This window comes from Grus americana, chromosome 5 (assembly GCF_028858705.1).
Source record: "Grus americana isolate bGruAme1 chromosome 5, bGruAme1.mat, whole genome shotgun sequence".
NCBI classification, from domain to species: domain Eukaryota; kingdom Metazoa; phylum Chordata; class Aves; order Gruiformes; family Gruidae; genus Grus; species Grus americana.
Window position 1 is genome coordinate 28,949,579 of NC_072856.1, and position 23,207 is coordinate 28,972,785.

A 23,207-nucleotide genomic window follows, 5' to 3' on the forward strand; every position below is an offset into this window, starting at 1 on the left:
GGAAGTGGACGGCACCAAGTCATTCTGTCGCCCAATCAAACAGGAGAAGGCAGGACTTTCCGCCGCCGGGAGCGCCTATCACTTTTGAAAAAAAAGCATGCCTCGGTGGTCGCGCCGCCATTGGTTGTTTCCGTGCCCCCCAGGCCCTACCCCTTTGCCTCGTCCAGCCAATGGCTTGGCGCGGCGGGCGAGTTCGAACGGCGGGGGCGGGGACCAGGCGAGCTGTGTCAGTTGAGCGCGAGATTCGAAGAGCGGCGGTTGGCGGCAGCGGGGCGGTGGGTTGGCGCTGCCATGGCGCTCGCTTCGGTCCAGCAGCTGGAGTCGCTGAAATACGTCGAGCTCCAGCGGATCGCAAAGGCCGCCGGCCTGAAGGCCAACGTGCGGGTGAGGCGGGAGTAGTTGCCGTGGTTGGGAGGGAGCAGCGCCGTAGACTTGAGGGAGGGGCGGGTGGGGGAAGAGCGGTCCTCCCAAGAGCGGCCCCGGCGCTGTGGCTTCCCCTCTGCCCGGCGAGGAGTTGAGGCGAGCGGGTGTCGTACCGGAAAGCTGCCCCGTCCGTCCCCGTAGGCGTTGTTCTCGTTTTGGGTGCCGCGCTGACGGAGCCTTCGGTCATCTGGGGCTGGAGGCGGTGTTGGCAGGGGCACAGCCCGGGTCTGCGGGGTGGCGGTGGCTTCGCGCTGAAGCGACCCTTCATCCAGAAATGATGACGCGCCCTGGTCGTTAGCTCCCGTCCGTAACGCGAGGCGCGGTGTCCGTGCACTTTCGTGAACGGGCAATGAAAAAGTTGATGACGCGGGGCTCCGTCTTTCCGGAGGCATCGAGAAGAGGGGGCATGGGGCTGCCCCACGCTGCACCCCACGGGGCCCCTCCGCAGCTCTGCTGGCGCGTCCCCGCAGCGCTCAGCACCGCGGTGTCGGCCGCGCACGGCTGCGTCCATCACGGGTTACCGCGCCATGTCCCTCCGCAATGTTACCCGCGTTGTTGTGCGTTTGGTTTTCACGACCAGGAGTCGGAAGAATAGTAAAATAGGGTAAGGTAGTAAAATAGGGGCAAGAGTGCGTGTGTTTGTTTACCAGTCGTGGCTAAGAACAAGAAACTTAAGCACGCACCCATCTGTTTTGCCTAGAGCTACAGATTTATGACAGCATCCTGATCTCTCCTGGTAGGCGCTGTCAGTAAATCACTCAGCAGCAGACAGGCTGCTGCATTACTGGTGTGAGAAGGCATAAAGCCTTAAAAGAGAGAAGATCCACGACTTGGGTGGACAAAGGAACTCATTGTCCTGACAGGACTAAGATTTCTGCTTGGAGCTTTAGTTCTGGGTTATTTTGTTCTTAAACTTCTAGTTAAGGTTTGATTTTTATGCTGATCTTTCCAATTAGGTATTTAAGAGTCTTTCACAGCCTAAAATATCAATTATGTAATTTTATTATTGTTATTTTATTGCTATTGCTGTTGAATATATGCAAGGGATAAGAAGAATGCTTTGTGTGTAGTATGGGCAAGACAGAAGTTATTGCAGAAATTTGATACGATTTTAATTCATGTTCAGCTACGCAGTGCTGCTAAAAACAGTATGTCTCATTCATTCTTAAACAATTAATCTTTCTGAAAAATAGATGGACCTGAAGAAACCTAGTCAGGGAAATTTGTCTTTGTACCTCTGTGAAGAATATGCTACGTATTTATCTGCAGCCTTAAGTACTTTCTCTAGTTTGACTGACTTGAATGAAGCCGTAGGCATTACCTTATTCCATTGGATTCAGGAAACGTTCTGCTTGTTTGTTGGATCAATTTATAGGACACTAGTTGGGTTTATGCAGTCTTTTGTTTGATGACTTAATGCAGTATTTGGTTCATATGTTGTTTTGATTTCTCTCCAGGCAGACAAATTGTTGAAAGCACTGAAGCAACACTTTCATGGAACAAAACAAGAAAATGAAAATATGGTAATAGATGATAAATCAGCCATTCTTTTTTAACAGACATACATCTAACTTTGTAACTAGTAGAGCATGGCATGTGCTGAAGGTGTTTTTTTACCATGATGTGAACTGTAATAAAAATACTTTTTTCTTAATAGTGCACTTAGTTTAATACACTCATGTACTGATAGAAACAGATGTGTTAATATTAGCTTTGAAGTGGCCTCCTATATGACCCAAAGCTGATATCCTTTCAGCTGCCCAAACTAACAATGTATTTTTCAGCATCAGTACAAAATTACTCTATGAACACTTAACATTTAATTTCCATTGAACAAATCTTAATTCTTGTCTATTTAGCTCCAGACACTAGTCAGTACCAAATATAAAAATATTTTATTCATTTTACATGCCTCAATGAAAGGGACTAGATACTCATCAGAAAGCATTTTGCATCTACTACAATTTACTTACACGGACCCTATAAGGAAAGTGATACAATTGTGATGTTTCCTTTATTCATCTCTTGTATTGTTGTCTTAATTCTTTTTTTTTTTTTAAAGTTTTCTCTTTGGTAAGCTGAATGAATTTGTTTGGTATGATGATGGTTTTGACATTTTTGATAGAAAGTAAATTGGTGTCTGCTTTTTCTAAAATATATCTCCCTTTTAAGTGCTTCCTTTAAAATCTTCTTGAAAGGTTTGAGGAGCTGGTGTTATCCTTGTCAGCTTATTTAATTTTAACAAGTGTGGAAGAGGCTCTGATTTTTTGGGGAAGGGTATTCCACAGAAATGTATAGATCTGGGAGGGTCACAGCATCATGCAAGTTGGGCTTCAAATATAATGTATTTGTTTTTTATAGTCTTATTAAAATGCTATATAATAAAACAACTGTAGGGCTTCTTTTTAAAGTCTTCAAACAATGGGCTTTAATGTTTAGGGAAATCCAGATATTGCCAAATTCTTGACTACTATGCTACTGTTTTTCCTCTGTGTGAAATATTTTTTCCAATAGTAAAATTGAAACTGTCTCTTTGGAGTATCTAACTTATGTTTGTGTCAAATATGTTCCACATTATAGTATTTTTCTGCTACAGGACTCTGGAAAAAGTGCATCTGCTTCCATCGGATCAGATGAACCGAGCAATCAGGAGGAAATTATGCCTGATTCAGTGTGTTTTATTACAAAAAGGCGTGGCAAAGAAAAGAAAATAACCAGAAAAAAGAGGAACTCCAACGAGGAAACTAATACTGGTGAAGAAAATACAGGGCTTTCTGATGAGAAAGAGGTGATTTGCATTGCTTGGTTTTGTATGCTGGCCGTCCTCCCCCTGCCCCTTCCCTCAACCATAATTTAAACACACTTGATTTTTTTTCTACCATCATTTAGCAGGTGGTATACATTTTGTGTGTGTATATATATGTTTATAAGTATATGTATATAAGAATTCCCTATGTAAACATTCTGGTACTGGTCTTCTGTAATTTGTGGCATTGATTTTTGTCTACCTTGACTATGTGCTATTCCATAATGAACAGAGATTATTTGTTAGTCATTACTTCAAGGAAATAAACTAAATTCCTCTAAGAAATATACAACTCCAAACACTTTATCTGAACGGAAGACTGCTTTCACTACTTCATCATAGTATTCTGGATATTAGACTAGTTTCAGACTTTATCTAAAATAAGGCTGTTTTCACTTTATGCAGGGAAAAAAAACAGAAATTGGATGATTGCCTAAACATCACAGTTTTTTTTAATTCCCACTTCTCTTAGTGGGTTCTTTATTCAAGGGTTGTATGACTAAGGGAAGTTTCAAGGTGAGATGGAAGTAGAATTTTTTTTCCTCTAGAATTACATGCAAGTAGTGAGTGAACTAAGAACTGTGTGAAAGACTTTTACTGGTTTAGAGTTAGAGGAGGGAAATAAAAGATGAGCGTTAGCCTGTTAGTGTCAGAGAGTGATACGGTAACCAAAGCTCCAATAGTAAAAAGTAACATAGCCAGTGAATTTATTTTTACTTGTAAATAATTAACTTTTGTCAACAAAGGCAATTTTATACTAACAGGATAAGTATTTCACCAGTTAATTCAGGTTGGACTTGAGACAATCTCTTGCTCAATCTCCCATCAAAGTAGGGTCAACTATGAGGTTAGACTGCAATGCTTAAGGCTCTATCTAATCTGATATTGAAAACCTCTAAGGATGGAGGCTGGGCAACCTCCTCCACTGACTGTTCTCAGAACAACAGCCGTTCTTTGCATTCAGTCGGAACAAACTGTATAAATGAAGTATGTTTAAACTACAGGAGCATTCCGAAATGAAAGAAAATGAAGTGCCTCGGGGTGAGCATGAAAAGGGACAGAAGGTATTCCAAAATGAGGAACAAATAACTAAAAAGACAGCCATTGAGAATCCAGGGATGGGTACTGGTCAGAAAGAACAACCAGAGAAGATTTCTGCTAAAAGTAGTGGAGATAAATGTAAGTAGAAAATTCCAAAAAAGTAAATTTAGTAATTTGTACTACTTAAAACGCACCTTTTGGTTGTTTTATTGTATCTGCAAACGTTTTTGTGGCCTGTCTGGTGATCAGTGCCTTATCTGGGGATACTGGAAAAAAAAAAATCAAAATCTATGTCATTTGAGTTTGTGTACTTGTTTGTTTAACATATTGTAACACAAATCCACAAATTCTGCAGTGTAGGAATTCTGCTGGCTTTGACTTCAGAACTCTGGACCTGATGTTGTTAGTGAAGTTCTCGAAGGTCTGAGTGTATTTGAGTCTTGCACCTCCATCAGGATCAGTGCCTTTTGGAATACCCCTGAGATGTTCCTCAGTTCCTTTAAAAAGCGGCAAGAAAGGGAGAGCTTCCTTCCTCATGCTTCGTTTTTCTTTTCCTACAGATGAACAGGTTTTGTCATTTTCTTCCCAGGAGTAAAATTAGTAGAAAAGGACCTACAGACAGAATCCTTTATAATTTGTTTAAACTGCCTAACAATATCCAAATGTATTACAATGGATCATTTTTCTATCTGGTGGCTTTTTTAGACCTTCAAACACAATGCCACTGAAAATATTAATTAATTTCTCCCCCACTCCTTTGTGCATGCAGCTGACATGAAGAAACACGTTTGCCCAATCTGATAGTTTATTGATATTGTGGGTCTGTCAAACAAGACACATACCATTATTTGCTCCTGTTAGACTAAGTGTATGTAGTTCTTGAGCTGTATTATGGATATTCTTGCTGTTCTGTAGAATTTACAAGGACATTCTTATTGGAGGCCATCTATAATTCTGAAACCAATTTAGAAAATGAGGATTTTCAATGAAGGTTCTTTTTAAAGCAATAGAATATATAGAGGATGCTTTGGCTGAGGCAGTATTCATCCTGACAGTTGGCACAGTACTCATCTCTTCCTATAACTGTAATTATAAGTATCTGTACCGTTCTCTGGTTTTGTTTTGTTTTGTTTTTCTTTTCAGCAATTTCAGACAGCAAGAGCTGTGTGACAGAAAAATACCATGTCTGCATTTAGTGTTGAAAAGTTGATTTTTTTCAACAATTATTTTCAATAACCCCTCATTATTTGCTTCCAGTGAGGATCTCTTTCGATATATTGAGGTCATCCAAGTTTACTTGAAAGGGAATGTGAATGAATAGAAAAGCAAATGTTTGCTTTTGATATGCAAATATTGAATTCAAGTCTTTACATGATTTTTTTTTATTTATTAATAAAATAAAATCAATCACTAAAATGTGAACAGGAGCTTAATATTATACCTGAGAGTGGAGATGATATAAAGAACTTGGACTCTGTATACATATATAAGGCAGTGGCAGAAAAGCTGGCCAAAAGGTATTTCTTCGTTGTTAACAACATTTAAAAGCTACTAGCTTATTAAACAGACCAAGACCTGTGAATCGAAAGCTGTTTTTGCTTACCACAAGCATAGTTCTTGTGAACTTACCCTGTAAAATACTTTACTATCGAAAGATAATAAACTAGTATGACTGTAAGATTCATGTTGGACTTGTAGTTTGTCAAGACATACTGTTACTGACATATCATTTAAATGGCTTTTGAGAGACTTAGGACCTATTCCAGCTGATGTTTTTATTGCTCAAAACTTAAACCCACTTTGAGGAGATTAAGGAGTGTTTTGGAACAAATACTGTTAAAAGTTTGTGATGACATTAAAATATTTTCCAGGAGTTCTAACAATTTTGTCTAATCTTGCTGTACCAGGTGATGCTCATCATGCAGGAGGGAAGATCCCTTTATATGTAGGCCGTGCATCTAGGTCTGGGAAAACAGGAATGAAAGCTACTACACCAAGTAAGAAAACCTACTATCTTTAGAAATAGATCTGTTGTCTGTGTGTGAAGGGAGACTTGACTTACAGTTTTTTACAACTTAAATTTCTATTTCTGCTTTAAAGGTCCCTTCTAACCCAAAGCTTTCTATGATTCTATAATTCTCCAGAGCATGCACCACGGTCACTGCCTGTGTAGCTGGTGAAGTAGATTCTATTTCATACTGTTAGGTTACCTGTGTGTACAGAGTCTTTAATTAGAGGGATATGTTAGATTTTCTTTGAGGCCGTAATGACAGGTGTTGCAAGGTTCTCTAAGTAAGTAGTAAACTTCCTTAGGAGCTTATCAGATACGTGACTTCTCATTTTTGAAACTTCTTAGACTTTAAGAAGTTGCATGAGGCTCACTTCAAGAAAATGGAATCTATTGCTGACTACATTGAGAGGAAGAAAAAAATGATTGAAAACTGCAGCAGTTCTCTCAATGAAGTCAAGGTAAGTGATAACACAGGATGATAACTGTTGCTCCTGTATTCATTTATTTTCCAAGCCTCTGTGTAAATGTCCTGTAGTCTCTTTAGAGCAGTAAGTAGCTGGTCGTGTGTGTGTAGTGGAATGTCATGATCTGTGAAATTTAACTGCAGTCCTATATAACTAATTATATAGAGTTATTTGTATATAACTTGTATAGTTATATAAAACTTCATATATTAACAGCGTATGGTTATAGTTAGAGGAACCAACAAATAACTTGTCAGTTTTGAGTAAAAACAATTATGTCACAATTACTTTTGTGAAGGACCTCCTGGAGGTTTTGCTTAGAACCGTTTGAACTGCTGCAGAACTTAACCAAGGGGATGGGTTATTTTTCAAAGAGCAGGGATTAAATATTAAGTTCCTCTTTCGTGCCTTAAAGAACCATCGTCAAATGACTGCATATGATTCTCCCTTACAAGAACTGAGAACAACATATATTGCATATATTTTATTTCACGCTTGCATGGGTAAAAGCTGCTAATGGGGCCTCTTTCAGAGTGCAGCGGACCTTAGAAAAGTGACAATAGTGTATCAAGGAATATAGGAATTAATATGTCAATGGACATATCAAAGCAGTAATACCTGAAACTCTTGAACACTACCCTTCTCTCTTCTATGGCATAGAGTGTATCAAAGTATACTTAAGACAAATTACTTTTGGCAGGTGCTGGCCAAAAAATCCAATCACTTAAGAGCATCAGAAAAAGGCACTCCACATAACAACTCTAAGGTATGTATTTTCAGATCAGTTTAATAATAATAAAGCTGCTGAAGAGATTGTATGTTTCTGATTCACTGTGTATTTTTCCCTTCCTCTTGGCTGCTTTTCTGATAATTTTTTACCAGTGTGTGCTAACTCATCATTTGCTTTTCCCTAGAAACAAACCAGTGGCAAAACATTTTTATTCAGCCCAAATCCAGAAAGAGGCAGATTCTCTGCCACCTGCACTCCTAGTAATCTCCGGCGCTCACCACGCAGTTCTCTGAATGCTGCCAATCGGAGTATTTTATCTAGGAAATCTTCGTTTAATCCTTCTGTCCTTTCAACCACCAAAATGAATGTCAGGTAAAAAGAACAAACCAAAACTACCAGTGAACTATTTGCTATGATACACATGAAATAATCAACGTTGACTATGATTTGACTGCATTACTTCTAGTCCAGACATGAGACTAATTCTGATTACTGGCTTTCAGCCTAGCTTTATGGCTGGCTTAAGCCTTACTGTGCTGTTACCTTCTTGATTCTTCATTTTGATGTCTGATGGTAGAGGAATCTTGCATCTCTCTCAGCTTTCGTTCATTTGCCAAATCATTTTTCCTCTCTTACTGTGTTAAGTTTTCCATTTTGTCAGGCAACTTAATAGTGTCTGTCATATCTGAATTAATTTACCCTTGAGATTACTTAACCAGAACTGTATCCAGTATTCCAGGTGAGTCTTGCGATGGACTCATGGTTTGGGGGCAGCAGGGGCTCATCTTGTGATTGACCACCATAAGCAGATTGTTTCTAGGAGATGGGAACCAAGTTGACACTAGCAAGTCATGAGGAATTGCTAAATGAATGAGCTCATACTGAATGCTATTAAATCTCATCTCATTTCCTTTTAAAACATCATGCACCCTTCAGTATTCCTACACAGTAATCTAATTATTAGGTTAATATTTCATGAACTTTTGTTATTGGTGAATTTTATTAGCTTATTACTAATTTTTCTAAAGTCTTGAACAAAAAACCTTTTAAAAGAAGGAATCAAAAGGACAGTCCGTATGGTACTCCATTCATAAATGCCCTTTCTCCTAGTTTTCTTTTCAGTGAAAGTCCTTGTCTCTACTATTTCTTTGTTGGTGTCTAGCTATTGTACCAATCCCAACTTTTTACTAAACTTCCCATGGTGCATGAAGTTCAGATTTAGACATTCTATAATTTACCTGTATCCTTCTCCCCCTGCTAACAATACTCAGTTAATCTTGGGTCTCCATTGTGTTACTTCCCATTTTTCTGATAACCTTCACTTCTCAACTTTTGTACACCAAGGTTATAGCTGCTGGGATTTTTTCACCCCTGAATAAAGTGGGGAGGGGGATTGTTATTATTAAGTCAGATAGTGTGACTTCTAATATTGACATCTCCTAATAAATAATTATGGGACTTCTGAATGCAGTTCTTTTGCTGTTCAAAGGCCAAGAGTACGAGTTCCTTGTAAAATTAAGTTCATAATCCTACTGGCTTTGTTTCTACTTTGAATCTGCTATCTTTGATTTCCATAGATGATAACAAATGAAAACAATATTCATTCTGCCTCTAGTGTCCTGTTGGATGATCTTTATTGTCTTCAATGCAGCCCTACTTGATTCATAGCAATACATAAAACAACATTTCTAGAATTTGCTTTTATTCCATTTGTCCAAAGATGTGCTGAGGTGGATCTTGGAGGCTGCACTTCATCCATAAACTTGCTAGCCATCAAAACATAGCTTTCTTCAACATTTACTGCTTGTCTTTCCATATCTTGCAGGCCTTCAGCTTATTCTCAGTACCTTTTTGATAAGGGTATTACTTTGTGCAAGATTTTTAATTTTCTTTCATGTGTTTATATATATATCTGTATACACACACATATACATTGTGTGTATATACTCACATACATTTGGTACATGTGTGTGTCTTGGTATTCAGGTAACTTGTGTGTTTTGACTAAAATTTCCAGCTGCTTCCTCTTGTAGATCTTTGAGTTCTAGAGTTCTGTTAGTTAATTTTCTTTCAGTTTTTCCTAATTTGAATTTTAAAATTAAAAATATTTGATGTTTTACTACACAATCCAAATCTAGAGTAAATCGTAGCTGTTGGTGAAGAAATCTACTAGCTTATTGCATCCAAATATATTTGCTCTCCAAAATAACAAGAAAGTCAGTTCTTTGTAATTCCTAATATTACTTACTGCTATTGATGATGGCTCGTAATGTGAAAACTGCCAGCAGAGTTTCTGCATAAGCTGTGAGCAATCTTATACACAGTAAAACTTTCTACCTGTAAGAAAAGTAGAATGCAGAACTTTCTGTATTATGTCATGTTGCTTACATTCCTTGAAGATGACTTTGTCTTCATATTTCCAATAATTTTCAGGTTCTCGGAAGCCACAAAAGATAATGAGCATAAACGCTCTCTTACCAAGACTCCATCTAGAATGTCTCCATACTTGGAGGAGATCTGCACACCTGATAGTCAAAAGAGCTGCAAACTAATGAGTCAGAAAAACAGCAAGGGAAATGCAAGAAATAATGATCTGACCACATCAAAGGGTAAAGCGGATGGTAAATATTTGGCTCTTTCAGATCAAGACACTTGTCTTATTGAATTATTTTTTTTTTTTATAACCTAATGTCATGTAGACCCGGGTTTTAATTTAATTCTCTAATTTATGACTGATTCTTCAGAAACTGCATCAGTTTCCCTGTTTCCTTTGGCTTCAAATATTTTGACTAAAATGGTTAGGTCCTAAGACTTAAACATATGTACCTAGCTACCTACAGAAAAGGGGATAGAAAATCTTCTAGACCTTTAGGGACTATGTAGTAAAAGATTCCTGTAACAGGTACAGGGAGATCCTGTCTGCAGTGAGAGGAGTTCCTGATGCCCTCTCAGAGGTTTCATTCCCCTTGTGGGACTGGCATGCACTGGGCTTCTAGCTGTCTTTTAGGACAACCTGTTATTATCAGCCTCGGCAACCCTGATTAACTCTGGAACTAAAACTCTGTAAGAAAAAGCAGAAGTCTTCTGATTACTAAAGATCTCCGCACCAGCGCAGCTTTGCTCTCTAACCATCGATAGATACCCTAGCATCGCAGGTACATTAGCACAGGTCAAGAACCTGGAGTTGCCTGTCTTGCTGTATGACAAGTGAGCTGTATTTGTGCAATTCTGTCTCTTGAGGTAGCAGGCAGAATGTTTAATGGCTCTTTGGTCTTGCTTGGTGTAAGGTGGCCTTCACAGCCACTTTCCAACCTGGTAGGTACAGCGATGTTCTTGCTGCTGTAATGAAGTATGGTATCTTTTGTAGTTATCACCCCCTTCAAGTTTGCAGCTCATTCTGCAGAACCCACAAGCGCAAAGAAGACGTTTGATCTCAAAGCAAGTCTCTCAAGGCCGCTTCGGTATCAGCCACATAAAGGTACTGCGATCCTTTGTTTGGCGTACCCCTTATACTGAACTGCTTGCAAAGCAAGGCATTGATACAAACCACGACAACAAAGTTTTCGGTCTCTTTTCCTGTCCCTTTCCTTTTCTCCCTGGATTCCCACACAGTCTGTGGACTGATATTAAATTTCTCCGTAACATAACATAGGCTTTAAAAGCTTCCCTAACAAAAAGTAAGTCTTTATGACCAAAGGCCCATAAACATCCTTGTATTCCACTGAATAGATGTACGTACAGGAAATACAAGCTATAAGGCTTATTTTTATTTCACATTTTTAAAAACGCACTGTTGCGTGAGAAGCTGAACTTTGTGTGGTGTTACTTATAAGTACAGTCACCTGTTACTTACAGAAAAACAACTCGTAGGGAATGGGCTGGTGAAACTGGTAATACATCTGAAGAGGCGTTTCCTCTTAAAGTCAACCAGCAAAAAACAGGCTAGCTAGTATAAATGCACAATAGGAAGTTAAGCACATAATTACTAACCTAGTAATTCAATAGTCTCTCTTTTTGTCCCTGAACTGTAGGACGACTAAAACCTTGGGGAGAATTTAAAGAAAATACTGTCCCAAATAAGTCTGTTGGTAGCAACATCTCTTCACGTAAGAAAGACTACAAACAGCCGCATCTCCAGACAAGGTTAGTATGCCACTAGCTTTTCATGAATAGTCTTATTTAAATAATAGGATGACTTGTTTGTCTTTTTAGGATTTAAATATGCAGTTCAGGAAAGAATACTTTTCTATAAAAGGAATGTTTGCCTCCAATAGTCGGTCTGGTATCAGGAAGGCCAACAAAGAGGATGGCTCTGAATCTGATAGACTTTTATTCGATGAAAGCTATCAGTTCTAGCATTTGAAGATTTACTTTCACCTTGGAAGAAGCTGTGAATATTGACATGCTGTTACCTTGAATGTTAGACCTGTGCGTCTAAGCAGAAGTATTTGCTTGAAAGATTGGATTCAGTCCAAAAGGAACTGTCCTCTCTGCCCATGGCAAACGCAGCACAGTGGTTAAGCAGACGTTAAGCCTTGGGCAGCTTCAGATTCCTTTGGTTGCTTGTGTCTCTACCTTTGATATAACGTGGTATGGTCCGTCTCTTCTTTTTCCCCTTCAGGGAAGAAAGGCGTGAGAAACATGAGCAAGAGAGGAAAAAGAAAAAAGCCCAGGCTATTGGAAACCGTAGAGGACTCTCTGTGGATTAGGAGGAATAAGAAATTGCTGTAAATACTGTTCCTGTCATGTAAATATTTGTGCTGTCTGTGTATAGTTCAGGTTGCTATTAGCTAGTGGAATCCAGAGAGCATTGAATGAGGCCTTATAATGCAGCCGAGTGTAATCTTTTAGTGATCAATTTCTCCCACATGAGAGTTCTAAACTTTTAGGAGCTTAGAACTATCTCTAGTTGCTTAATAATGTTTTCACTTAACTAAAAGATGTTAAAGAAGAAAATATAAGTGGAAAAAAGGTGCTCAAGAAGCCTCTGTGCACCTCAGGACAGACTTCTTCACCAGAAGGCATTTGTTACCCACTAGAAGACACGCTTTGGATAGCAAGCCTCAAAATGTTCCACTGGTAAATTACAGAGTTGGAGATGTCTGCACGCCCTGTTCTCCAAATCAATCCTTACATCCTGTAACAACTGTTACAGCAATTATTCAGCATTTCTAATTGCATGCCTATGAAGTAGGAGGGAACTTCCAAGAGAAGAAAAAAAAAAAATGTGCAAGCTCTCTGGAAAACTACAAGCTTACAGCATACCATAACTGTAAAGTACCGTATTTTAAAGAAAAGTCATAACTGAAAAGTAGCTTTACAAATTCCCAACTGGATGCTTTGAACAGTTAAGGTGGTTTTGTTCCTTTCTATGGTAAATAGCAGCTATTAATAAAATTCTTCTGCTTTTCATATCTATGATGCTTAAAAGAGGTTATAGTAGTGTTGAGGCACATTCAATACCTTAGACTTAAAAGCTGATGTTCTTTTTACTTTAAAAAAAAACCAACCCATAGAAAAGCTGTCTGGATTTATTATGAATGGAACTGGAAAGGTAATTTAGCAGTTGTAGTCTTAGCTGGAATTGTAAGTAAATAATTATTTCAGTGAATTTACTGTCCTACCAAATATATGCTGAAATGTCAAGAACAAGCAATTTTTTTTATAAACATAATAGGGGGAAAATAAATATTTTGTATACATCTTGTTTATCACTGGTTATATCACCTAGCGTACTATGTAAATCTACCTCCTTAGTGTAGCACTAGTTTTGTTCATGCTTGCATTTACTACTCAGTGTATTGCTTTGTAATGAGTTTTCCTTACCGATGATTAGCCGGCCTTCCGCTTCATCAAAGTATGTTTGTTCTGATATCTTTAGAAACTATAACCATCACCCCTCTTGCTCTTAAGCTATTTAATTCTGTGCAAGAGGAAAATGACAGTAGAAGACACTGTTTCAGCTTGCTTTCTTGTGGCCTCTTCCACATAAACTATAGGTACATTTAATATTTGTAAAGTACACTTCAAGAAGGTCAGTACAGAGGAGACAAAGTTTGTGCCAGTTAGAAGGAAACCCTTCACCACTTGTTCTTTAAAGTGTTTCTCAAATTACTGAAAACCAGACTTCTCAGGAAAAGGGAGGTATTGAGCTTCTGTGCCAGCAGCTGAGACTGTGACTCCTGACAATGCAGCCAGTTAAGCTGATTGCACACATCAGAAAAGTGCGATCTGATCTGCCCTGTACTGGTGCTGATCAAGCTAAGCCGTGCCTCCTCAGGATGCAGACAGTGATAGGGCTTTCCCCCGCCCTACCCTTGGAGCATTACTTCTGTTCAACAACTCTCTCTCTCTCTATAGGGAAAGAGCTGTAGGAAAAGCCAAGCCCACAGCATAGCTACTGTTTCAGTCTTGGCAGCGGCAGTTTTTTCTTTTTTTAGTTATTCAGAGGAGCCAAAGCTAAAGGTTGAAATACTTCTGCCTTTTCCACTTCTGCTGCTGCTCTCTGTAAATTTCAGCAGCTGAGTCACACGCAAGCACTGCTCCTCAGGGTATTGATTCTCATCATACTTTTTCCAGTTTAAAACTAGTGGCTGTGAGTGTTTTAAAATTGAGCGTAGAAAATGAAATTGTTATACAAAGAATTACAACAAGCTTGTGAAATACTTTTATTTCTGTAAAGGTCAGGACAGAAACCAAAACTTACCTAGTCACCAGTTACTACTTTGTAAGAATGCATCACAGCTCTCCTCAGGCTACATTCCAGTCCATGTATGAACAGTCTCTCCTGGATTCTGTATCTGGCAGCTTGAAAGATGCCAATGGTGTCACTCTAGTCAGATTACTACAGTCAACACTTCATGCACTTATCTCTTCAATGTTTACATAGAATCTTGAGGTTGTTATAAGCCACATGTTAAGAAGTGTTTTATAAAAATGAAGTAAGCATCTAAAGAATGTCACAAAGGACACCAGCCCAACTTAGACTCGAGGATTCTTTTCATACATTTCATAAGCAAATTCTTCTGTGTGAGCTCTATCGTTTAGCAGGCCAATAAAATCAATCTCCAGCTGGAATGGACCATCTACTTTATCTCCGATCGTGAATCCAAGGGTACAAATCTAATTAAAAGATACCTACATTAGAATAGTATTTATAATGTTACAATCAAACACAACTGTATCTACCACTTCCATATATATTACAAACAATTCATGGCCATCCACTGTAAACAGTGGTATTTGCTCAAAGTGCAGTGTTATTTCTTAAGGCTCAAATGCTTCACTACCACATTTTCAGCAAACCCCAGTGGGACATTACTTCACATTTGCCTTTCTACCACTGTGTTGAACCCTTTATTAGAAATGGCCTGAGCCTGAAGCAACACTGCAATTTTTATCCTTCAAGGCTTGCATCGTGCCAGTTTTATCACGATTGGGCATGCAAGCACATTTTCATAAAGTCTGTTGGAATTCTTTTGTGAGCAGGAAACACAATGTAAGGATGGAAGGGAACTTTCTTTCTAGATCAAGTTATACACCTGGTGAAAGTATACCAAATCAGGCATTTTAAAAATGCATGAAACTTTGTTACTGAGTTTTATATTAAGGCAAGGGTCTTAGCCACTGTTTCCCAATTAGAATAGTGTTCTTAAATATAACAACATTCCTTTCCCCTAATGTTCTCCACAATTCCTTTTTTTTTAAAAAATAAGTTTTATCCTAACTAATAAATTCCACAAAAACCTGGGTGGCTCAGCCATGTTTCCTATGAGGCTGTGGTCTGCCTGAAAGCCCTCTCAGCTGTTCCATGTTACCAGTCATCTTTCAGAGACTCTGGGGCGAGCAGTTCTCAAGCCAGAGGGGTCACTCACCATTTTATCAAGATTTGTTTAATTGCCTTCCTTAAAACACATTTGTAAAATTACAATTCATATTGTATGCAAGTACATGTTTTTTACTGTGAAATACTAAGTGTAAGATAACAAGGAATGAAAATTAAGTGGAGGATGCTTAGATCAAATATCATTTTGTCCCTGTAACTCCTGGTAAGTATTTTTAAACACTCCATGTACAACTTTATGTTTTCATTTACCATTTTGAATGGCTGTATATTCCAAATCCTAAGAAATTCTTCAGTGTCTGTATTTAAACATAGGCCTTCTATAAAAACTTTCTTCCATGAAGCACATCTTTTTTGTAGTTGATGCACCTTCTTCATATCATTCATACTTGCTTTCTAGCCCACAACTTCTGTTTTAAAATGGATTTTTTTCATGCTGCCAATCATTGAATTGCCCAATTTTCCTAATTTTTTTTATTTTTTATTAAGGCAATTAGGAACTGAATGCAACATTCCAGATGACTGACACTGATTCAATTAATGGGCCTTTTATTTTCTCCTCATATATATTTCTAACATTGTTTGTTTTCTTTTTGGTAGCCACTGGGAATTAAACTGCCCTCAATTACAAACAAGAGGCTCACTGAAATTTAAAAGAAAAAAAGATACAGAAACAATTTTTTCTAACATGTCTCCTCCCATGAATCAATGAATTAGTTGACCTATTTGTAGAAACAAAGTAAAAAATACTCCACATACTTAGAATAGAAAGCCTGAAAAAAACCCAGAAAAGAGCCTATAAATACGTTGGTTTACTGCTCACCGTCAAGGTCACTGATACAGTATATACTCAAGTAAAATCTCACGATATGATATCCCTTACAGTCTTCTGTCAGGAAGGAAGTTTATGATACTTTTATTATTTTGGGCAGTACTTTGCCAACCGGCACTTTAGATTTTAGTCACTTTGATCATTCCTCAAAAAAAAATTTTTTTTTTTAAAAGCCAAGTAAGTTGGGAGTTGTTTCTTGGTTTTCTAGATCTCTTAAAAATATTTTTGGAGCTACTTTGAAGTAACTTGACACTGCTGTCACAAAGCAGGATAACTTAAATGCAAAGGCAAGCACACAAGAATAAGTACTTTATAACAAGAAGAGGCCCTTCAAATTCACAAATGTTAAAGGATTTGTAAATTATCTATATCATGACAATATAATCTTAAAGGATATTTCAGGCAGATAAAGCCTATAGAAAACTTGCCTTGTCTAACCAGATAGGATGCTGGTTATCCTGGACTCTTCCCCGACTGGAGAGAAAGAATTTGGAGAACGGAATCTGACAAAAACAAAACAAAACCAAACCAGACTTTAGCGTCACCAGTACATAGCATAAAAATGTAAGAAATAAAAAGCTTGCCTTAGTAAATGAAATAATACTCTGCTAGCTGGGCAGGTAGAACTGGCACAGAGAAACGGGCCACATTAACCCTTTCATTGGCCACTCGCAGCCAGCTCCAGCCCCACGCTGCTCTGCAGTGGCTGTTTGTAGCCATCATGCAGGATTGTTACCCTGTTAGGACACAATGAGAGGCTGCAGCACAGAAGATGGTTATTTACACCTAGAACACCTCCTTCCAATAACATGTCAGCATAAAAGAGAAATTAATGAAAAGTCTAATATGCATGTGTATCAACAGCTTGTCTGTACCCAAGCTGTGTACTTCATAGTGCAAACTTCACGCTGAGGCATCAGTACTCCAGTAAAGCAGTTCAGAATAACGTAAAAATGACTTTGCAGTGGGAGCAAGAAAGAGGAGGGTTGGCTGCTGTGAGTGAGAGGAGAACATGCAAGCCAGCAATGACACACTGATTTTCATCCTCTTGACTCCTCACCTGTGAAACAGTGGGCTGTTCTCATATGACTGGACAATGGTATTATGAGCACTGAATGCTAATTCAGGGGATGTGCAAACCTCCTTAATGTTGTCATCAACAAATTACAAAAGTTCCCCAAGTTTCATCAGAAAAGAGCTGAAACTCCCACTTCTTACAACTCTTATTTCATGTCACAGATTCAAAGGCTATAAATGACAAACCACATCTCTGAGCCTGACTGACTCCAGCGAGTCAGCAGGTGACGCAAATCATGTCAGGGTGCAAATCTTACAGCAGCCTATGTCCATTTGTATTACAGATAAAATGGTTATCACAGAGAATATTCCTGGCAACACCTGCTAAGCTTCAATCGCTGTATCTATACTATTACTCCAGTAATAGCTAACAGCAGACGTTTAGGTGAACGTATGGTGGGTCAAATCTTTAATACAATTGACACAGCGTGCCCTCCCACAATCCAGTGATATACAATTTTGGGAACTCCCAAGCCAAAGGCAGGTGCCTGTGGTGTAAGGATACATAACAGAAACATTGCTGAATGGGCAGCAATAGCAACAAACTGTGGCTGTTGAAAGAATTCCCCTCCCACAGAGCCATGGCCAGGACCCCAAGACACTCTCATTAGTTTGAAAGACGAGTTAGTTCACCTTTATTTCCTCCCAGTATGGGCCTCCTCGGGTGAACATGAAGTAGTTGTAGAGGTCATCCTTTTGATGAGAGAAGTAAGGGTCTGTATAAATGTTTACCATCCAAGGTCTGCCATCGCCACGGACACGTAAATACAGACTGTTGAAGTTTGACCAGTCATAATACTTCTTCCTAGCAAAAGATCCCTACAAATTATTAAAAAACCAGAATTATTCCTCCTTAATAAAGGGAAACTTCCATTATGAAGAACAGACCACTATTGCTTTGATCACTGCCCTCATTATTACATCAAATAATATCTACTGCGATACAGTGAAAACTGGGTTATTCTTTCATCATACTAGTTGGTAATCTCACAGAATTTTCTTCAGCACTGTATTAGAGCTGACAAATCGCTATAACACCACTCTGAGGACTCATGCTTTAATTATAAACCACAATCTTGTAACTATCAGAAATCAGACCTCCTTTCTAGGACCAAATTCCCTACCAGGCAAGTACACAAACCCTACAGTGATTGATCAGTAGTTATGTAGTTCATTAAGTTTAACATTCTGTGGTCAGTACTAGATTATTCAGAGATGATTACAAGAAACTGAAGAATTAGGATAACTTATCCCTTGTGACAACTTCCCTTACTGAAGACTGACATAAGCACTGGAACAATTTTATGTTTCCCAAAACATTTTGTCATTAATTGTGCCTAATGATGTGGATTGCAAGCGTGTCTAAGTCTCAACTGCATTTTTTTCCCAAAGATCTTTAAAGTCCCAGTGTTGTGATTTGCACATAGGCAGATCCAAGAGTCTTCAGAGAGTTACACTGAGGTCATTTGGAGCAATGGAGAGGGGAGGGTGGGGGGTGGCACTGGGGTCAGGGCTATTCTTGGCCAGAATTGCTTCAACCAAGTCAAAGTTATCACCAAAAAGCCAGAAGTTTCCCCTTTACCTTACAGCACTACTACAATTACCTATGAACTGTCCTTCTACCAACTCATAGTTAATAGGATGAGTAGATCATCAATGCATTAATACAAGGGCTGCGGCTGCTTGATTTTATGGTTTTGCCAGTTTTGAGCCTTTTTATTTAAAGAAAGAAAAGCCTTTGTATTTATGTTTTCACCCTCTGATTTCAAACTGCATTGCAAAGATGGACTAATATACTCCACTACTTCAGAAACAGGAGGTGAAAGTTTGAGTTGCATTTCCACAAGTCAGTAGCAGTCCTGTGAATTTAACTCAGGTGAAATTCAACCTATTGTTCCATTCCCCTGATCCAGTGTCACCATTTTAATCAGTGTTCATCTGCCTCTCATTTGCCCATTGATTTTGGTCGCCCATATACTCTCCTGTCTGAGTTTCTGGCCCAAAAATGTTTTTACTTGTGTACTTGTGCCAAGTCACAGACTAAAAAGTTAAGCATTTTATACACCGAGTCAAAATGTTCCTTTGCTTTTAAAGGTACTTAAAAATAAGGAAAAAACCAAGCAGTATCAGCAATAAGCACATCAATTTCTGGTTCCGTTTTGCTCCATTCTGAGCTATCATAGATTTGTTTCTTGCCTTTTCTGACATACAGTAGAAGTCAGACCTTTAAAAAGTACATTTCAAAGCATTTCTTTCTGTTCCTGTGAGAAAAAAAGATGAGATCATTCACCTAAACCAATTTTGATGAATAGGACAAGTTAAAGCCCAGAGAATTTGTCCTTATGACACATTCAAATAACCTCAAGTTTAGAGAGACATCTATTTTAGTCACATAAATTTTGGATATAAAGATTCATAACAAAACCTTTATTTGCAAGGAGGCTGCAAATAGGGCTGCCTTAATGAGTGGATGCCCTATTGCACAGAAGTAAATGATCAAACATGTATTATTCCTTTTCTTAGAAAACAAAATCCAAAAAAAAGTTTAAGTTCCTTCCAGGTCAAAAGATACAGCAGCAATTTCATCTGGGAAGGAATATCTAACACTCCTGGAAATTATCAGTTTCGACTGCAGTAAACAACAGTCCACTTGTCACTGGGATTAAACAAAGATGTTCTCTGATTAAATAGCAGAAGCTATGCAAACACGAAGCTGTACTTACCATTGGCAGTTTAGCCCTCATACTACAATATCCACTGTACTTTGTCTCCCCATCACGAGGTACTTCTGTGTTGAGGGTCCCATACAGCAGAGCAGCCTGGTTATTCCTACCCAATTTGAGGTAAACTTCACTTTTCCCTCCAATCTCTACATCAGAGGAAATAACCCATTTATTTAAATCTTCTTGGCTCCGAAACTCCCACAACACCCTTGTCTGTTCCAACAGATACTGATCCAATGGATGGCCTCCAGGTCCTACTAAGTAATCTTTAGTCTCCTTCTTCAGCATGCTTAGCTGAGTCTTTAAGACATCGAAGCCCTTCTTAAAACTGAAATCAATATTTTGCCAAGATGGTTTTTTCTCAGGCTGTGACCCTGGCCTCCTGTAGCTGCTATACAGCTTTGACGTGGAATTGCTGAGGAGAGGTCCAAGTGAGGGGTGCAAAAGTTTGTGCATGCAACATCTACCACGTAAGTAAGCACTGGTCAGCAACATAGTAGTCAGAGCCATGTTGGTGAAGTTGAAGAATTCACTTCCAGCAAGGCAACCAATAGGTTTGAAATTAATTTAACAAAAAAACTAGTATCCAGAGGTATCTTTCTTTAGTTACCGTAGTTTATCTCCACCTTTAATGAAAGAGAAAAGAAAAAAAAAATTACATACAGGATGCTTGTAAAACTGTTTAATTTTTTAAAAAGATATTACACTAGAAATGCAAGCCTTGGAAAAATGAATAAAAAATAGCATCAAGTATTACACTTCCTCAGACTTCTAGTTTACTTAATGATTTCCACTCTATGTGCGCGTTCCCCTGTGATGTGAAATACCCAAGCAAATAAAAAAGAGTAAGCAAAATACTTCAGATAAAACTGAAAATAGAAAAAAGCAATTCCTGTTCATCCCTTTCACTGTAGGTAAGTTTAGGTATCATAGTAATACCAGCAAAAACAGCCTCAAGAAGAACATTTCTAAAAGATGGCATCTATATAACTCAAGTTATACACACAAGAAATTTACAAATTCACAACAGGTAGACCCTGCTGCCATATGGACCGGAATGATAATCTCATCTGACAGTCACAGATGACAAGACTTTTCAGATATGAAGTTCTCCAGCAGCCATACTACGTGCTTCTTCCATAAGTCATCCAGCCCCTTGCCCCCCAAACACATCTGTGTTAGGATTACAGAGAGGTTTGTGGAGATCAAAGAATTTAATGTGAAAGACTGCAATTCAATAGGGGTTTTTTATAAAGTTTTGGGGAAAAAAAACCCTGAAAATCTTCTCTTTCTTTCTGCATCACTGCTGGTAGGAAGATCTATGCCACAACGCTATTCTCGAATTCGTAAGGGAGAAAGGAAGAACCTTAATGTTCAATGCTCAGTACAGAAGTTATTATTTCCGACTCATGAGGTTAGACAGACTAGTTGCCTGGTTTTGGGTTTTTTGCCACAGAATAAATCTTAAAATGATGTCAAATCAGTTCATCTTCTCTGAGCTTTTAAGAATGGAGTCAGTCAAAACAAATTACAGAAGTGCCATACTGGACCATTTAGCTTATTCAATCCCTTGTAAATGTAAAACTAGTCAACCCCCAGTCCCTTTCACCCACAAAATCTGAGCTTGGAAGCCCCACATATTTCTCAGTTACAAATTCCCATGGAGCATCAGTGGGATAGTCCTTTCCTTTTTCATGTTTTCCACGTCTTAAATGCCTTCCTTCCCTCTTCCTTCTGCAATATGAGCTGACATGCAGAAGCCTGCTTTACCTTCCTGGGAAACTAGTCCCCATCTTTAGACTAACAATCTTACTGTGGTCCGTCACCCAAACACAATACATCTACGCAGGCAGTAACATGTCACGTATTAGCCAACATTGCAAAAAGACTTGTGGCAAGCCCCTCTCTCTTTTCTATATACTACATACCTTCCCTTACTCATGGTAAAATTCACTGCTATTATTCTCACATTCCAATTAAGCGATGCATTGGGGACTAAAATCACATTGAATGAAGTCAGGTTTTTTCTTGTCACACAGTCGGCAAGATAGGAGGCAAATTTCTAAAAAAGAAACCCCATGTGCAGGGTGTCCGTGCCCCTCGGGATGGAGGTGAAGCACATCCCATGAAAGCAACGAGAGCCTGCACAGTGACCAGGGCCATTTCTGGGCCCCGCCGGCAAACCTGCCCCAAAGCAAAACACAATAGTGAAGCTGCAGCCCGCAGTCAAGCTGAACCCCGCTCAGCACTCACTCGTCCCTGTTTCCTCCGAGTACCAAGAAGGAAAAAATGGGAAATTTTAATAAATTATACTTTTGCCCGATTTTTGTCCATACGCAACGTTTTACCAGTACGCGGATCTAACGCCAGCGCCGATTCACCGCCCAGCAGTTACAAAACCTCGGCCTCCAGCGCCAGTCTCGCCTGCACCTCACCGCACTCCCGCAGCGCGCCGCAGCCTTGGGCACCGGGCCCGGACTCCGCCCGCTTTCTTCAAGCCCGGAGGGCACAGGCGAGGCCGGGACGCGGCGACAGACGGCAGCGGCCTTTCCGCAAAAGCGGCCGCCTCGACAACCCCCTCCCTGCTCTGTGACCGTCACTCCCCGGCGCTGAGGGACAGCCTCACCTCCCGCCGTTACCGGCGGGTCCCATCGCTTCCGGGCCCGGCGGGGAAACGCGCACCGCGCCGCTCAGGTTCCGTCCGGCGGCAGCGGCCACCAAGCTCCCGCCCTCACCGGCGGCGGAGGCGAAATCTTCCCCTCACGCTGCAGTCACAGAGAGGCCGCTGCACGGTGTCGAGCTGTTCGTTAGCAAATATTTTTGCGCTTAAAGAGAGGTTGAAGGGGGAGATGCCTGTTTGTGAGGAACATGTCGGCGGCATAGCTCGAATAAACGCTGACTGGAATCGTTAAACCGTCCTCAACGAGAAGCCGCCGCCCGTGCGGGGAGAGGGGCGAGGGGGAGACGGCAACAGCCCGGCAGCCCCGCCCTCCTTCCCGCCCCAGCGCGGTGCGCATGCGCGGTGCCCTTTGTGTCCCGGTCGGGCGGGCGGCGCGGGGCAGGCCGGGCCGCTGTGAGCGCCGCGCCGCCGCCGTCGGCGCCGGGGCGGGGAGGGGGGGAAAGCCGGCTCCGCCATGGTGAAGAAGCGGAAAGGCCGCGTCCTTATCGACTCCGATACTGAGGATAGCGGTAGCGAGGAGAACCTAGATCAGGTGCGCGGGGAGGCCCGGCCCGGACGCGGGGCCTGAGATCTCTGG

The 23,207-nt window shown here is 40.0% G+C and overlaps 3 protein-coding genes across 10 annotated transcripts in view; 2 read left to right on the forward strand and 1 right to left on the reverse strand.

Annotated features, from left to right (window-relative positions):
- The first annotated feature begins 239 nt into the window (after positions 1–239).
- NUSAP1 (nucleolar and spindle associated protein 1) lies at positions 240–13,177 on the forward strand. 2 transcript variants are annotated; one of them, XM_054828965.1, is made up of 12 exons: positions 240–384; positions 1,881–1,946; positions 3,020–3,211; positions 4,234–4,408; positions 6,178–6,267; positions 6,627–6,739; positions 7,446–7,511; positions 7,660–7,847; positions 9,909–10,084; positions 10,843–10,953; positions 11,507–11,618; positions 12,097–13,177. In XM_054828965.1, exons 1-12 carry the CDS (start codon positions 292–294, stop codon positions 12,182–12,184), a joined length of 1,470 nt encoding a protein of 489 aa, XP_054684940.1. In that variant the 5' UTR covers positions 240–291; the 3' UTR covers positions 12,185–13,177. The 2 variants fall into 2 exon arrangements, with proteins under 2 accessions (XP_054684940.1, XP_054684939.1); XM_054828964.1 differs by having other exon boundaries at positions 245–384; positions 9,909–10,096.
- Positions 12,038–23,045, reverse strand: NDUFAF1 (NADH:ubiquinone oxidoreductase complex assembly factor 1). Of its 7 annotated transcripts, XR_008577514.1 has the most exons (6): positions 22,299–22,570; positions 19,951–20,576; positions 17,861–18,046; positions 16,579–16,653; positions 14,182–14,597; positions 12,038–12,173 (listed from the first exon to the last, which is right to left on the reverse strand). XR_008577514.1 is itself a non-coding variant. In XM_054828974.1 (5 exons), the coding sequence occupies exons 2-5, from the start codon at positions 20,458–20,460 to the stop codon at positions 14,457–14,459; spliced, it is 912 nt and encodes a 303-aa protein (XP_054684949.1). In that variant the 5' UTR covers positions 20,461–20,576; positions 22,577–23,045; the 3' UTR covers positions 14,120–14,456. The 7 variants fall into 7 exon arrangements, 6 of the variants coding, with proteins under 6 accessions (XP_054684949.1, XP_054684948.1, XP_054684947.1 ...); XM_054828974.1 differs by lacking the exons at positions 12,038–12,173; positions 22,299–22,570 and adding an exon at positions 22,577–23,045 and having other exon boundaries at positions 14,120–14,597; XM_054828973.1 differs by lacking the exons at positions 12,038–12,173; positions 22,299–22,570 and adding an exon at positions 22,686–22,940 and having other exon boundaries at positions 14,120–14,597.
- The window catches only part of RTF1 (RTF1 homolog, Paf1/RNA polymerase II complex component), a 32,664-nt gene continuing 32,422 nt past the window's right edge, over positions 22,966–23,207 (forward strand). Inside the window, 2 exon segments of the mRNA XM_054828963.1 lie at positions 22,966–23,043; positions 23,046–23,162. Coding sequence (XP_054684938.1) covers positions 22,966–23,043; positions 23,046–23,162 — 195 coding nt within the window.